The sequence below is a fragment of the Schistocerca cancellata genome, chromosome 1 (assembly GCF_023864275.1).
Source record: "Schistocerca cancellata isolate TAMUIC-IGC-003103 chromosome 1, iqSchCanc2.1, whole genome shotgun sequence".
NCBI classification, from domain to species: Eukaryota; Metazoa; Arthropoda; class Insecta; order Orthoptera; family Acrididae; genus Schistocerca; species Schistocerca cancellata.
The window spans coordinates 724,674,075-724,691,479 of NC_064626.1; the positions used below are offsets into that span (position 1 = coordinate 724,674,075).

The 17,405-nt window shown below is 41.3% G+C and overlaps 1 protein-coding gene across 1 annotated transcript in view; it reads left to right on the top strand.

Annotated features, from left to right (window-relative positions):
- Positions 1-11,328, top strand: part of LOC126162184 (probable peptidyl-tRNA hydrolase 2) — a 70,133-nt gene extending 58,805 nt beyond the window's left edge. Inside the window, exon 4 of the mRNA XM_049918513.1 lies at positions 9,939-11,328. Within this exon, the coding sequence (XP_049774470.1) occupies positions 9,939-10,143 (205 nt within the window). The 3' untranslated portion in view covers positions 10,144-11,328. The remainder of the gene's footprint in view (positions 1-9,938) is intronic.
- Positions 11,329-17,405: the final 6,077 nt, after the last annotated feature.

Below are 17,405 nucleotides of genomic sequence, written 5' to 3' on the forward strand. Positions count from 1 at the left end.
CCCTCTGACAACCATGCCTCCATCCTTGCTACCCTCCCTATTTTCCTTTCCCTGTTGCTTCATAGCCTGGGTTGTGAGTAACTGAATCTCCTTTCCCTTCTTCCCTTTCTTTCCCCTCTCTCCTCCCTGATGAAGGAACATTTGTTCCGAAAGCTAGGAATGTAATTTTCGGTTCTGTTTTATGTGTATCTATTGGCTGTACTGAGCTGAGGTAAGTACTGGCCAGCCCCTCTATCTCTTTGTTAGTATTTGTTTTAAATCAAATTTTTTCCCTAATTGTTCTCTTTTTTTTATATAATGCATCTCTGTGCACCCATTCACGTGCCTGCCTCCCAATTATGACTCTTGCAGTTACATTTAACTATCTAACAGTAGCAAAGTAAATTAAAATTGAGGAACTGTGTACCACCTATTTTTAAAAAACATCCCAACACAGGAGAGACTTAAGAAAATCTAAATCAGTATGTTCAGACTGATATCTAGTCCCAGAAAATGAGAGTTATTGAGTAGCATGGAGGGCTGCATCAAACCAGTCTCTGGACTGAAGACAACAACAACAACAACAATAACAACAACAACAACATGTTGAAACCAGTGAAGACACAAAATGTCAATGTTGTCACCTTACCCACATGTGTGGTGCTTCTTTTTCTCTTTGTCATACTACTACTTGTAGCTGTTTTTCACTAACTAATTGTCTGTTGTGTATGAATTTGTGTTATTGTTAATATTCCCACACTATCCAGAATTTTGAGTAGCTATTGCTGTTTGTGTTGTTGCCCCCTATGCTTTCCATAGTCAATAGAAGTTGTTTATCATCCTCTTTTCATCTTTCCACACTTTTCTTGTCATCTAACTCTGCTCAGCTGCAAGTCTGCATCAAATGGTAGTCTCAGCTCATTACAGTACTTCTGCTACTTGTGCATGTGGCCATGTCAGTAAACACTGCTAATAAGAGTACAGTTTCACTAATACTTTATGGTATGAGAACTTGGTGTATAGTTTTAATTATCACTTGAAACAAAATCAAGCTGCCGCCATGAAGCTTGGTGATGCTGTTAGATCTTCTCAACATTTTCACCCTACAATACAACACATTTTTCCCAGTGATAGATGACTTGGCAGTGACCTTGGCTGTATAAATTTGCATTTTGGCTGATCAGAGATGACTTGGCAGTGACCTTGGCTGTATAAATCTGCATTTTGGCTGATCAGAAAATGGTCTGCCTTGAAACTCACCTCATCATTAATCTGCAAGTATCACTGAAAAGATAACATAGTATTAATGAGTTTATGTATGGTTCCTATCAGTTTCATTACATGGTTTTTGTTAAAAGTATGTCTGTGTGTGTGTGTGTGTGTGTGTGTGTGTGTGTGTGTGTGTGTGTGTGTGTGTGTGTGTGTGTCATAAGCTGCCATCCTACTTTAAATCATTTTAAATATTGATATGTCTGTCATGATTTTTTTCCTTGTATTGAATAGATTGGTAGATATTGTCACCCATTTGTTTCACTTCTTTATCTGAATTGTTCTCAGAATTCTGAACCTCATAATGCACATTGTGGAAGACTTCCCCAAAGGATGGCGTGAGGGTATTCCAGTTCTTTATTCTTGCCTCCATCACTAAGCATAGGGACAAAATTTCTACACTGGTACCTTTGTGTTTGAAGGCTACTGTTTCTCTAGTATCTCCTCAGATGTTTTGTTCCTCTGCATATTATTATAGCAGAATCCATGTATTTTTTTATGTCCTACTGATCATTCACTTAGTGTCTCATTTATCTGTTCCTGTCTTCATTGCCGGCCGAAGTGGCCATGCGGTTCTAGGCGCTGCAGTCTGGAACCGCGAGACCGCTACGGTCGCAGGTTCGAATCCTGCCTCGGGCATGGATGTGTGTGATGTCCTTAGGTTAGTTAGGTTTAACTAGTTCTCAGTTCTAGGGGACTAATGACCTGAGAAGTTGAGTCCCATAGTGCTCTGAGCCATTTGAACCATTGGACCTGTCTTCATTAGTGGTATTATGGCAACATGGTGCTAGAAAGCTGGTGATAGATCTTCTGTTTCGAAGATTTTGATAATTATAGAGATATTTTATGTTCCATTGCTGATTTGTCGTAACTAAAATCCTTCAATCCCCGATAGTGTGGGGCCAATTTAAAGGTAGATTTCATTTCTCTTTTGTGAAAAGGTTTTTCAGAGACCACTCTCACTTACAGTAGTTTCAGCACTCTCACTTACAGTAGTTTCAGAAGAACCTTTTCTCATTTTTTAAACAGTAACACGTCATTAACACTTAGTATGGCATTAAAATCTGTTCTGTAAGCTTTCCATTGCATTCTTTTCTCAATAAGATATAATATTTTATGTAATATCCGTGGATTCCGCGTCTCTGCCTTTCACGCTTGTGCGATTGGATTAGTTGGTATGTTATTTTCTTCATTATTGGATCCTTCCTCTCCTCTTTTTACATAATCACACTCATATTTTTTCCTTAAATCAATGATTATTATATCAAGCAATGGAAACTCCACATTCGAATACCAACAATGTAGGAAAAGATATATTGCTACTTACCATAAAGAAGACGCATTAAGTTGCAGATGGGCACCATTAAAAGATGCTTGCACAAAGCTGTCATCCACAGCCTTCAACAGCAAAATAGAAACACATAATTCATACATGCAAGCACTCACACCTCACACGTTCTTGACAGCCATTCTGGCAGCTCGGGTCAAAATGCATTTATCACATGGGATGTAAGGAGCAGCAATCTGGAGGGGGTGGGGAAGAGAATGGGATAGTAGTGTATGGGTGGGTGGAGGGGGGAGGGGCAAGAGAGGGACACTTTTTGGCAGAGTGTGCAGGGACTAGAATAGCAAAAGGTGCAGCGTCCAGAGGTTGTGGGGCGGGGGGGGGACAAAAAAAGGGAGGGAAGTGGGGAAAGATGGACAGGTGCATTGGCAGAGAGTGGCAGATAAAGAGTGAGAGAGATGACAATGTGACAGTGGAGAGGAGATGATAGGACAGAGGGTGGAAATTGTTGGGTGAAGGGTGTGCGGACAGCATGTTACCATACTGGATAATTACAGGAGTGGAAAATGCATAGTAAAGATAGCTCCCATCTGCACAGTTCAGAAAAGCCGGGGTGGAAGGGAGGATCCACATGGCTTGAGTAGTTAGGCAGCTACTGAAATCAAGTATGTTATGTTCAGCTGTGTGATGTGCCACAGGGTGGTCTACTTTGCTCTTTTCCATAGTTTGGCAGTGGTCGTTAATTCTGTTGGACAGCTGGTTGGTAGTCATACCGATATAAACAGCTGTGCAGTGATTGCAGCAGAGCTGGTAAATGTTATGGCTGCTTTCACAGGCGGCCTGACTCCTAATGGGGTAGAATGAAACTGTCATAATGCAGGAACTGTTGATGGTTGGTGGGTTTAATGTGGATGCAGGTGTAGACGGAGCCATCAGATAGAAGTGGTCAACATCTAGGAAGGTGGCAAGCTGAGTTGAGGAGGACCAGGTGAAGTGGATGGGAGAGATGGTGTTGAGGTTGTGAAGGAATTAAGATATGGTGTCTTGGTCCTGAGTCCAGATGATGAAAATTATCAATGAACTTGAACCAGACCAGGACCCTTGCCACAAGGCTCATGTCCCTGTGGAAGATCCAGGTGCAAGACTTGTCCAATCCACCCACCCAACACTTCCTATTGTAGTCCTGTCACAGGTTTATCCTACCCCATCAGGAATCGGGCCACCTGTGAAAGCAGCCATAACATTTACCAGCTCTGCTGCAATCATTGCACAGCTGTTTATATTGGTATGACTACCAACCAGCTGTCCACCAGAATTAACGGCCACTGCGAAACTATGGCCAAGAGCAAAATAGACCACCCTGTGGCACATCACACAGCTGAACATAACATACTTGATTTCAGTGGCTGCCTCACTACTCATGCCATGCGGATCCACCCTTCCACCTCTGGCTTTTCTGAACTGCACAGGTAGGAGTTACCTTTACAATACATTCTCCACTCCTGTAATTATCCAGCTCGACCTTTGGTAACATACCATCCACACACCCTTCACCCAACAGTTTCCACCCTATCTGTCCTATCATCTTGCCATTCTTGTCTCCCAATCTCTTTGTTGGTTGCCCTCTGCCAATACACCCACCCGTCTTTCCCTGCTCCTCTCCTTTTTTCCTCCATTTTTCTCCACCACCTTGCCCCACAACCTTCTGATGCTGCACCTGTTGTCATTCTAGTTCCTGCGCACTCAATCAGACAGCGTTCCTCTCTCTCCCTCCACCTGTACACTACTATCCCTTTCCCACCCCCTCCAGATTGCCGCTTCCATCCCACATGACAGTTGCATTCTGGCCCGAGTTGCCAGAGTTGACAGTCGTATGCATGAGGTGTGCTTGCCTGTGTATATGAATGGTGTGTGTTTCTCTTTTGCTGATGAAGGCTGTGGCTTTTAAGTGTGTCTGTTCACAACTTAAACGTGCCTTCTTCATGTGAAGTAGCAATGTATGTTTTCCTACATACTTGATTATTATGTTAGATATTTTATTTCTGTTTACCTCTTACAGCATTTTACCAGGTATCAAACGCATGCAGATAGCTATTATTATTTTTATCAGTAGTAGTAGTAGTAGTAGTAGTAGTAGTAGTAATAATATACTTTTTCCAGTTTCCCTAGAAACATTTATTTTTGTAATACTACTAGAGAGTTTGCAGACAGGGTGTATTTAACCCTTATGTTTATTAAATGGAAAAAAAGTTATGGAAAATAAGATTGAAGACACATTCAGTTTTTCAGTACAATTCGTGACATGGATTATTTATTAAAATAGTTTAACTTGAGTTAAAGTGGTTGAAGTTTAAATGTTTCCTTTATTCAAGCTCAGGAAGGTGAGGTACCTGCATATTTGTTAATGACTGCTATACAAATAACACAACTTACACACAGTTTAGTTCTATGACTGGTTGCACCCTCAGGTGCAAGTGTTACCAGATGATCATTGCCCTGGGGACAGCATATTAGGGGCTTAAAAGTACTGCCCATTTTCACAGTCAAACACAAAGTAGTGTGGAATCATAATGTATTGTAATATTGTCAGATTTAATTATTTATTGTAGAAGATAAAGGCTAAAAATTGAGAACTTACCGGATTACTTTGTTTTTATTAACCCTTTTGGTTTCTTCTGTCTTCCTCATTCCAAAAATATATAGGAGTTTGCTTGGCATAACACACACTCTCTTACATCCAAGTTGTGTGCTCCCTGCTGCCGTTGGATAAGCAGCTGCAGCAGCAAGTCGTATACCCCTAGCATACTTATTTGTTACATAGTTTAATTCTTAATTTCTTTGCGTGTTTTTGGGAACTTGCGTTGTTTAATTCATAAATTTCGGGCATATTATAGTATTTGAGAGTTATAGCATCGCGCTTTAGTGTTTACTTCGTAGATTCTTACTTAAATTGCGTGTGAGTTTCGTATAGGAGGTGTAATTTCGAGTTTTAGCTTCTGTAATCGTAAATTCAGGCAGATTGTAGCGCAGTCGTTAGGCATTTGTACAGGTTAGTTAATACATTCTTTGCGTGTTTCCCTTGCGTTATCTAGGCACCGACTCTTGTTTCAGTAACTGTTGTTCAACATCGATTAGAATGGACAGGGACTGTGTTCGGATGAGGGCTGAGTTGGCATCCCTTCGCTCACAGCTGCAAGCGGCGCTGACTTTGGTCGTGCAGCTTGGGGCTGTTGCCAATGGGCACCACTGTGGGGAGCCGGACTTGGGTATCACGGGGATGTCAACCTCGTCCCGTCTGTCCCCAGATCTGTCTGCCGCTGTGGTTGCCCCGGTTGCTGCCCGCAGTGGGGCTGAGCCCTTGCCTGTGATTGATTGGGAGGTCACTCCAAGGCGTGGCAGGCTGCGAAAGACGTCCCCGGAGGCTGATCAGGAAGCCTCCCCGGTGCGTCTGACGAACAGGTTTCAGGCACTGTCTCTGGCTGAGCCAGATGCAGCTGCGTGCCCTGTTTCAGAGGATGATTCTAAGCCTTCAAGGTCCGGGCAATCACAGAGGGTGGGCTTATTGGTAGTTGGGAGCTCCAATGTTAGGCGCTTAATGGGTCCCCTTAGGGATATGGCGGCTAAGGAGGGGAAGAAATGCAGTGTGCACTCCGTGTGCATTCTGGGTGGAGTCATTCCTGATGTGGAAAGGGTCCTTCCGGATGCCATGAAGAGCACAGGGTGCAGCCAGCTGCAGGTGGTGGCACGTGTCGGCACTAATGATGTGTGTCACTTTGGATCTGAGGAAATTCTCTCTGGATTCCAGCAGCTATCTGATTTGGTGAAGGCTGCTGGTCTTGCTTACAAGATGAAGGCAGAGCTCACCATCTGCAGCATCATTGACAGAACCAACTGCGGACCTTTGGTGCAGAGCCGGGTGGAGGGTCTGAATCAGAGGCTCAGACGATTTTGCGACCGTGTTGGCTGCAGATTCCTTGACTTGCGCCATAGGGTGGATGGGTTTCGGGTTCTGCTGAATAGGTCAGGAGTTTACTACACTCAGCTGGCGGCTACACGGGTAGCGGAGGCTGTGTGGCGTGGACTGGGCGGTGTTTTAGGTTAGAAGGCCTCGGGAAAGTACGGTGTGGGTTGCAATCTCAAAGGGTGCATGGCAAATACAGGACGTGCTTGGATCAAGGAACAGTCGGAATTGTAGTTGTAAATTGTTGTAGTTGTGCTGGGAAAGTCCCTGAGCTTCAAGCGCTAGTAGAAAGCACAGAAGCTGAAATCGTTATAGGTACAGAAAGCTGGCTAAAGCCTGAAATAAGTTCCGCAGAAATTTTTACGAAGTCTCAGACGGTGTTCATGAAAGATAGATTAGGCAGAATTGGTGTTGGAGTGTTTGTGTCTGTCAGTAGTGGTTTATCCTGTAGTGAAGTCGAAGTAGATACTCCGTGCAAATTGGTATGGGTGGAGGTTATACTTAGCAGCCGAACTAAGTTAATAATTGGTTCCTTCTACCGACCCCCAGACTCCGATGATATAGTTGCTGAACAGTTCAGAGAAAATTTGAGTCTCGTAACAAATAAATACCCCACTCATACGGTTATAGTTGGTGGGGACTTCAACCTTCCCTCGATATATTGGCAAAAATACTTGTTCAAAACCGGTGGTAGGCAGAAAACATCTTCCGAGATTGTCCTAAATGCTTTCTCCAAAAATTATTTCGAGCAGTTAGTCCACGAACCCACGCAAATTGTAAATGGTTGCGAAAACACCCTTGACCTCTTAGCCACAAACAATCCAGAGCTGATAGAGAGCATCATGACTGATACAGGGATTAGTGATCACAAGGTCGTTGTAGCTAGGCTCAATACCGTTTCTTCCAAATCCACCAGAAACAAATGCAAAATAATTTTATTTAAAAAAGCGGATAAAGTATTACTAGAAGCCTTCCTAAGAGACAATCTCCATTCCTTCTGAACTGACTATGCAAATGTAGATGAGATGTGGCTCAAATTCAAAGATATAGTAGCAACAGCAATTGAGAAATTCATACCTCATAAATTGGTAAGAGATGGAACTGATCCCCATGGTACACAAAACCGGTCCGAACGCTGTTGCAGAGGCAACGGAAAAAGCATGCAAAGTTCAGAAGAACGCGAAATCCCGAAGATTGGCTAAAATTTACAGACGCGCGAAATTTGGCACGGACTTCAATGCGAGATGCCTTTAATAGGTTCCACAGCGAAACATTGTCTCGAAATTTGGTAGAAAATCCGAAGAAATTCTGGTCATATGTAAAGTGCACAAGTGGCAAGACGCAGTCAATACCTTTGCTGCGCAGTGCCGATGGTACTGTTACCGACGACTGTGCCGCTTAAGTGGAGTTATTGAACGCAGTTTTCCGAACTTCCTTCACCAGGGAAGACGAATGGAATATTACAGAATTCGAAACACGAACAGCTGCTGGCATGAGTTTCTTAGAAGTAGATACCTTAGGGGTTGCGAAGCAACTCAAATCGCTTGATACGGGCAAGTCTTCAGGTCCAGATTGTATACCGATTAGGTTCCTTTCAGATTACGCTGATACAATAGCTCCCTACTTAGCAATCGTATACAACCGCTCGCTCACCGATAGATCTGTACCTACAGATTGGAAAATTGGGCAGGTCGCACCAGTGTTTAAGAAGGGTAGTAGGAGTAATCCACCGAACTACAGACCTATATCATTGACGTTAGTTTGCAGTAGGGTTTTGGAGCATATACTGTATTCAAACATTATGAATCACCTCGAAGGGAACGATCTATTGATACATAATCAGCATGGTTTCAGAAAACATCGTTCTTGTGCGACGCAGCTAGCTCATTATTCGCACGAAGTAATGGCTGCTATCGACAGGGGATCTCAAGTTGATTCCGTATTTCTAGATTTCCGGAAAGCTTTTGACACCGTTCCTCACAAGCGACTTCTAATCAAGCTGCGGGCATATGGGGTATCGTCTCAGTCGTGCGACTGGATTCGTGATTTTCTGTCAGGAAGGTCGCAGTTCGTAGTAATAGACGGCAAATCATCGAGTAAAACTGAAGTGATATCAGGTGTTCCCCAGGGAAGCGTCCTGGGACCTCTGCTGTTCCTGATCTATATAAATGACCTGGATGACAATCAGAGCAGTTATCTTGGGTTGTTCGGAGATGATGCTGTAATTTACCGTCTAGTAAGGTCATCCGAAGACCAGTATCAGTTGCAAAGCGATTTAGAAAAGATTGCTGTAGGGTGTGGCAGGTGGCAGCTGACGCTAAATAACGAAAAGTGTGAGGTGATCCTCATGAGTTCCAAAAGAAATCCGTTGGAATTCGATTACTCGATAAATAGTAAAATTCTCAAGGCTGTCAATTCAACTAAGTACCTGGGTGTTAAAATTACGAACAACTTCAGTTGGAAAAACCACATAGGTAATATTGTGGGGAAGGCGACCCAAAGGTTGCGTTTCATTGGCAGGACACTTAGAAGATGCAACAAGTCCACTAAAGAGACAGCTTACACTACACTCGTTCGTCCTCTGTTAGAATATTTCTGCGCGGTGTGGGATCCTTACTAAGTGGGATTGACGGAGGACATCGAGGGGGTGCAGAGGAGGGCAGCTCGTTTTGTGTTATCACGTAATAGGGGAGATAGTGTGGCAGATATGATACGCAAGTTGGGGTGGAAGTCATTAAAGCAGAGACGTTTTTGTCGCGGCGAGATCTGTTTACGAAGTTTCAGTCACCAACTTTCTCTTCTGAATGCGAAAATATTTTGTTGAGCCCAACCTACATAGGTAGGAATGATCATCAAAATAAAATAAGAGAAATCAGAGCTCGAAGAGAAAGGTTTAGGTGTTTGTTTTTCCCGCGCACTGTTCGGGAGTGGAATGGTAGAGAGATAGTATGATTGTGGTTCGATGAACCCTCTGCCAAGCAGTTAAATGTGAATTGCAGAGTAATCATGTAGATGTAGATGTGTAGTGTTAAACTACTTTGGCTTTGACTGTTGTAGTGAATGGTACTTTCACTCGCCTACTAAGGTAATGATTATCTAATGGTGCTAGTGTGTGACGGATGAAACTGGTTGTAATATCAAATTTTGTGTGACTTAAGCTTGTTTTACCTGTATGTTATTTACAATGGTCACTGTGTCCCTGGCAGGCCAAGTCTACGTCTGCTAAGACTACTGATGCTTCATGCACTTAATATTGGTGTGTTTTTAAAATTGTGTTTAAGTACTTTGCAGGTGAAGCTTACTCCAGTGTGATGAGAAGCTCTTCACACTTAATACTAGTTGTCTGCAGAATTTCTTTTAAGCATAGTTCTATAAATAGTCTTTTTGTTTCACGCTTACAGCGTTATATCACAGTCTCTGTTTTATTTTTCTATTTTTTTCCAGTGGAAAAATGGTCGTCCTTAAGGGCCTTAACTACCAGCACCTGAAGTTGCTAGAAAAAGAGGCTGAGGTGAATAAACTTCCAGCACACTGTATTACAGATGCTGGTCTTACTGAAGTACAGTCTGGTTCAACAACTGTATTAGCAATTTTTGGCAAAGAAACTCAAGTTAATAATGTTACCGGAGAACTAGCCCTGTTGCAATAGGGGAAAAAATGCTACCATATTGGCGAAAAACACTTTAAACCAGCTTTGTTATTGCAGTGCTTGTGTCCATAGAAATTGTATACATAAATTATGTACTAACAATCTTTTTAAAAAATGAGATCTTTTTTCTCTCTGCTTGTTTTACAGATAGTGTAATACATGCCAAGAAATGCACAACGAAATTGCTTATTGCAGTGAGTAGTTACAACATACTGTAGATTTATTGCAAAACAGTTTTTCATTTTGAATATTTGTTTCAAATTGTTTCAGTGACAAGATTTTATGTATACTTAAGTGTTTAAAATGTACATTGTTTCTCTTGAACTGTTGTCAGGTTGCTTCAGTTGATAAGCATTTCAGCACGACCAAATGAAGTATAGGCGTAACCTATTACTTGTGCAATATTTATATTTTGATATTGAACTGCCAAATATCATTGTCCATACAGACCTGAGAGAATTTGGTTGAAGTAGCTGTTTAATACTTGTATATAAACTTGTAACTTAATATTTAATCCATAATGTTGGTTCTACAAAGACTATGTTATGTGTTAAGCTCTGTGATTACAAGACAAAGAAATGAAGCACAGGGAGGAAAAACAAAAGCTAAAAGTTAAATGCGAGGACTTCTGTTGCTTCGTTGTCTTATTTGTGCTTATAGAGGTAGTTTCCCGTGACTGATGTTGAGTGGTTTGTGTTTGTTACACTACGAAGTCAAGAATAAGCAAAAACAGATCCTCACTGTTATTTGTATTTGTCTATACTGAATTGTATATGAAAAAGATGCTGCCAAGGTGCTATCAGATAGTGTTGACTGTTAAGTATTTAATGCCAGTGATATAGTAACAGAGTGGTATAAAAGGCAGCACAAGCATATCATGTAGTACTCTGTTGTTAAAGCAAGAAGACATTAGCCATATTTTATGAAACCTGTATCAGTGATGTGAGATAGTCATATTTATGTATAAAAGGTTTTCCCTCATTTAGTGAAGTTAATGGATACTACAGTTTCGATCATGACATTTGAACAGTTTTATTTTTACAAGGTTTTACTGTTGTTTTATATTGTTTAGGCAAGTCTTATAAAGCATTAGCATGCTGACTTTGTACCTCAGTAAACTCTTTGCACAGATGTGTAGGAGTTAATTACATTAATTAACAATAAACACCTACTTCTTTAGCAGAATTTTGAGTTTTTATACTCTGTCTCTCCTGTTATGCAAGAATGTAAGTCTTACTAGTGGACTCACAAACATACAGAAAATTGGGTGATTTTTACTACTTCGTGTCACTGGAAATTTCTGTTGTAGAATGAGAATGACATTCAATAAAAATTAGAATAACACAAAATGAATATGTAGCTTATTGTTCATATCCAGTATAAATCCACACAGAGAATAAATCTGTGCCTATAGTTTTACTCATTTCTTATCTGCTACTTAAAATAATGCAGACTGGAAAGGCAAAAGTTATGCATATGTGTATTGTTTCCTCTATATACTTGGGTGAGTATTATGTCATTCCCTGTCAAGTGGTCCACAGATTCCCACATAACTCTCATGGATTTTGATAAAAGTGTATGTGAACATTCACTCATGTTCCCAGTAAACATTGGTAAAGTGTCAAAATCATCTATTCTGGTACTTGAAGATGTTGTCATTTGTTTAATGCCATAGCGCAGCCGTCGGAAGTGAGTGCACCCGCTGAGTATTCGGCGACTTTGAGGCGTATCCTCTCCGGCTACATTTTCCTCAAAAACAACTCCGCCATCTTGCACAACGTTTTGCATTCTCTTAATTGAAATAATAAGATTTCATAAGCAGTTTCAATAGGGATAATTTGAGGCAAAGTCGGGTGAAAAAATAGATGCTTGAGAAAAATGTCAAGTTCAGATTTTTATATCTGTGGAAGCAATTGTGGGATAAACTTCAAACTTCGCATGTCATAAATTACCGATACAAGTTCTTTGAATATATAATTCCATTCAATTCGAAGTTGACAGTTTTTGTAAAAACTCCCTCCCCCTCCCCAAGCGCTTTTAAATGTTTTCATTCTTAAGACCCACCATATGAACCACCAAGAAAAGGAGATTTGGTTTTGCAGCACAAGAGTATGTAAGGCTCTAAAAACAATGACAGTGTGTGAAGGTGCTTTGACAATATGCTCATATTCTGCAGGTAGTCAAACTAAATCTAACATATTATTATTATGTTCTACAATTATTTAGTACTCATTTGGGAAGGTAATGAAAAGTGCGTATGAGTAGGAAGGGAGGTTGAGACAGACGAATTCAAAAACTAAATAAAAGTGGGTTTAATTTTTTTATATTTTTTTAATTTTTTTGGAGACTTGTTCAATTTCTTCTTTGCGAGTGAAAACATATTTAATGCCATTAATGCTCTCAGTGCAGCAGCAAAACACATACCTAGCCAGCTGAATCTGCCTATTACTTTTCTGTTGCAAGCATGTTCTCATTGCTAATCGCTTTGCTTTACCTCCACTTCCATCGCAAAGTGACTTTGCATGACTTTTAACCCAAAAAAATTAAATAAATGAATAAATCCATTCTGCCATCATTCAGAAGTTTCTTTTGTGACAGCACAAAATGAGAAAATTTTTGTATTGTGTACTGCAGACATCACTGAAACAAGGGGTGTGGGATACCTGAGCAAACTGTGTTTTTACATACGTAATCAACTTCTTAGTAAAAACATGCACAGTACTTGTCATGTCGCAGACAGTCACTGACAATGCAAAAATTCATTGACTCCATCTTCTGATTTCATAGAAAATAAACAACAAATGGATGGATTGTTGCTTGACTAATTTTCTCAGTGCTAACCTTGTACTGAGTCATGAATAGTGAATGAGTAATTTTCAACAAAATCCAGTAGGATAATAAGCTTGTGTTCCTTTAAGATGTCACATTGATGTTTGACGATGATAGGCTCAAAAATTTTGTTGCTACTTCTTCAGTAAATTCATCTACTGTCATTTGCTTCATGTCGCAAATGTCCGAATCAGTATGGATCCATTGCTTATGCACAACAATTTCCTCTGCATCATGCTCTATGAAATAGCTGGCAACTGCAGATGCTACAGCTTCTGGCCCAGTACATTTTTCACAGCTATGTAGCATGCATTCTTTAGATTCCTGCTGCAAAAGTTTTCCACATTGTTTACTTTTACTGACACTTTCAGTTTGCCGATTTACACTTATAGCATTTACAGTTTGATTTTCAATAACATGATGTGCCATTTGAATTTTTTGCTTCACATACTGATCCTTTTCTCTGGTGCTTACTCTTTGTTTCATGGGTGAAATACCAGTTGATGACAAGCTTGTGTGTAACTCTTTGCTTGGTGTGAGGTCCTCATCTGACTGTGGTGATAACTTCCTCCAGATATTTATTTAGTGCAGTCTTGCAAGATGGACAGATTTTCTGACTTTGCTGTATATTACGAACAGGCTTCTTCTTCTTCTTCTTCTTCTTCTTCTTCTTCTTCAGAGCACAAGCCTTATCTGCTCTTCAGTATCAGCTTCCTGAATTCCTGTCTTCACATTATGGAATTAGACCATGTATATATAATTTTTATGGTACCTCAATTGGTGAAAATGGAACCCTTCTAGGATCACTTTGTTTGTCTGTCTGTCTGTCTGTCTGTCTGTCTGACTGTTAAAAATCCTTTTTCTCCAAAATGTGTAGCCATATGAAGTTGAAATTTATGTCACTGTGGTCTTGGTCCCTTGGCAGTGTAAAAAGTTGAAGCTTCTGTGTCAATGCAGTCAGAAGATATAGCCATTTATGTCACATATTTTGATACTCACAAACTCAATCATCAAAACCTATAGGCTACTTTCCATTGACCTACAATCATGAAATTTGGCAAGATGCCACAGTACAGTTAAATGAAAAATTCTGAAAATTGTTAATTTATAATGATACCATGCGAAAAAATTATTTCTTTTTTATTTGTTATCGGAAATCAAACTAAAAGTAAAACCTTCGCAAAAATCTGGGAATCCCTGTGATAGATACCTTGCCAGTATCAGTGTTGATTATAGGTAAAAATGGTAGAGATTCTCGATTTTTTTTAACTCTAGCACCGAGTCAGCAACAGAGCTTAATGGTGCAGACTTGATATGTATTGTACAGTGTTGCTTCAGGGCATTGGACTAGCAACGCACATTCGCATTCTCTAAAATTGGCAAACCATGTTAAGCAGCTGTTCTTGCATAGAAAATTACACGACAATTGAAAGCTCCACCTCCCTGCCCAATTGGGTTCCCTTCTCTGTCCTTTTCTACTCAAACCACAGAAGTATTACTGGCGAATCACATTGGTTCAGATTGCAGTTGAATGAAATCATTGTAAAAAATTCAACAAAAGTATGTAACTGCACAAAAAATAATCAGAAGTAGTATTGTTACAAATATACACTCCTGGAAATGGAAAAAAGAACACATTGACACCGGTGTGTCAGACCGACCATACTTGCTCCGGACACTGCGAGAGGGCTGTACAAGCAATGATCACACGCACGGCACAGCAGACACACCAGGAACCGCGGTGTTGGCCGTCGAATGGCGCTAGCTGCGCAGCATTTGTGCACCGCCGCCGTCAGTGTCAGCCAGTTTGCCGTGGCATACGAAGCTTCATCGCAGTCTTTAACACTGGTAGCATGCCGCGACAACGTGGACGTGAACCGTATGTGCAGTTGACGGACTTTGACCGAGGGCGTATAGTGGGCATGCGGGAGGCCGGGTGGACGTACCACCGAATTGCTCAACACGTGGGGCGTGAGGTCTCCACAGTACATCGATGTTGTCGCCAGTGGTCGGCGGAAGGTGCACGTGCCCGTCGACCTGGGACCGGACCACAGCGACGCACGGATGCACGCCAAGACCGTAGGATCCTACGCAGTGCCGTAGGGGACCGCACCGCCACTTCCCAGCAAATTAGGGACACTGTTGCTCCTGGGGTATCGGCGAGGACCATTCGCAACCGTCTCCATGAAGCTGGGCTACGGTCCCGCACACCGTTAGGCCGTCTTCCGCTCACGCCCCAACATCGTGCAGCCCGCCTCCAGTGGTGTCGCGACAGGCGTGAATGGAGGGACGAATGGAGACGTGTCGTCTTCAGCGATGAGAGTCACTTCTGCCTTGGTGCCAATGATGGTCGTTTGCGTGTTTGGCGCCGTGCAGGTGAGCGCCACAATCAGGACTGCATACGACCGAGGCACACAGGGCCAACACCCGGCATCATGGTGTGGGGAGCGATCTCCTACACTGGCCGTACACCACTGGTGATCGTCGAGGGGACACTGAATAGTGCACGGTACATCCAAACCGTCATCGAACCCATCGTTCTACCATTCCTAGACCGGCAAGGGAACTTGCTGTTCCAACAGGACAATGCACGTCCGCATGTATCCCGTGCTACCCAACGTGCTCTAGAAGGTGTAAGTCAACTACCCTGGCCAGCAAGATCTCCGGATCTGTCCCCCATTGCGCATGTTTGGGACTGGATGAAGCGTCGTCTCACGCGGTCTGCACGTCCAGCACGAACGCTGCTCCAACTGAGGCGCCAGGTGGAAATGGCATGGCAAGCCGTTCCACAGGACTACATCCAGCATCTCTACGATCGTCTCCATGGGACAATAGCAGCCTGCATTGCTGCGAAAGGTGGATATACACTGTACTAGTGCCGACATTGTGCATGCTCTGTTGCCTGTGTCTATGTGCCTGTGGTTCTGTCAGTGTGATCATGTGATGTATCTGACCCCAGGAATGTGTCAATAAAGTTTCCCCTTCCTGGGACAATGAATTCACAGTGTTCTTATTTCAATTTCCAGGAGTGTAGATCAGATCATGAATGTTGCATGGTATTATGAAGCATATAAAAGCTACACTCAGCCAAAAGAACCCACTCAGTACGCTGCAAACACAGGAATAAAATGCAGATAGTTTGAACAAGGCTTCACAAGAACAAAACAAACAGAAGTATAGCTGATTGTTTCAGTTATTGCTGATATGACGTTTTCTAAAGTGTACCATGTGGTATTTTTCATGTGAAATTTGTTGCTTAAATATTTAGGGGTAGTATATTTATACAAAGTGCTGAAATACAAACTTACTTCTAAACCAATAGTTATTCAACAGACTAATGTCACAAAAAAAAAAAAGAAAAAAAAAAAAAAAAAGAAACACGAGTACACATTTGAGAGAGAATTAAATAGTGTCCAATATTGATTATAAACATTTTTATCATGCAAAGCACGATTCAACACACAGGGCTGATTGGAAAGAATTTTTGGTAGGATGGAACACTATTCTTTTTATTGAATTCTTTATTCCCTTTTGTTATTTATAAAAAGAATATTGTAGAGCTAAATGCTTTAGCGAGGTTAAAAAACTAGTTTTGCAGATTTTGTGACTCAAGCTCATTCAATAGTCATTAGGACTTCTGATGTTAACTTCCTCACACACTATTTGAATACTGTAAAACAAAATACGTTAGATTTAATCTGAGTACCAGCAGAGTATGGGTATATTTCAATGCACCTCAAACTTGTCATTATTTTGTCAGGGCCTTATTCACTTCCATTTTAAAGCCAAATTCAGTTTTTTAGGTGGTATGGAACATGGTTTTGTAATTAAAAGAGTTGGCAGGAAATACTTCCTTCTAAAAGTGGGCTAAAAATGTCCATTTTTGGTGTGTTTACAAAAATCGCCAAAGCCCTCAGTTTGTAAACCATTGTAAAGGAGTAGGAGCATGAAGTGTTATGTTCGAAGACCTTGTGTTGGTGAGTTATTACATACAAAGTTTGAGGTTTATTCCACAATTACTTCTAGAGATATAAAAAGCTGAACTTTACTTTTTTTTCCAAGCGTCTATTTTTGACTGACTTACCCCAAAAAGTTGTACAAGATGGCATAGTTTTGTTTCTTTGAGGAAAATATAGCCAGAGATTTGTCTCAAAGTTGCCGAATATTCAGGGGTGCATTGTAGATAGTTTTACTATGAGGTCAAACAAATGACTATATTCCTGCAAGTACCAAAATGGTGAAAGTAAAACTTTACCAATGTTCATTGGGAATGTGTCTGAATGTTCACACAAAATTGCAACAAAGTCTGTGATGGTCATGCAGGAACTTCTTCCAAAATTAAGAGCACTTGGCTCATTTTCTTAGTGTAGCTTTGAGTTACAGGACTGACTGGTATCCTTAACCATATAGCCTTTCTTTTTATAGATAGGTGC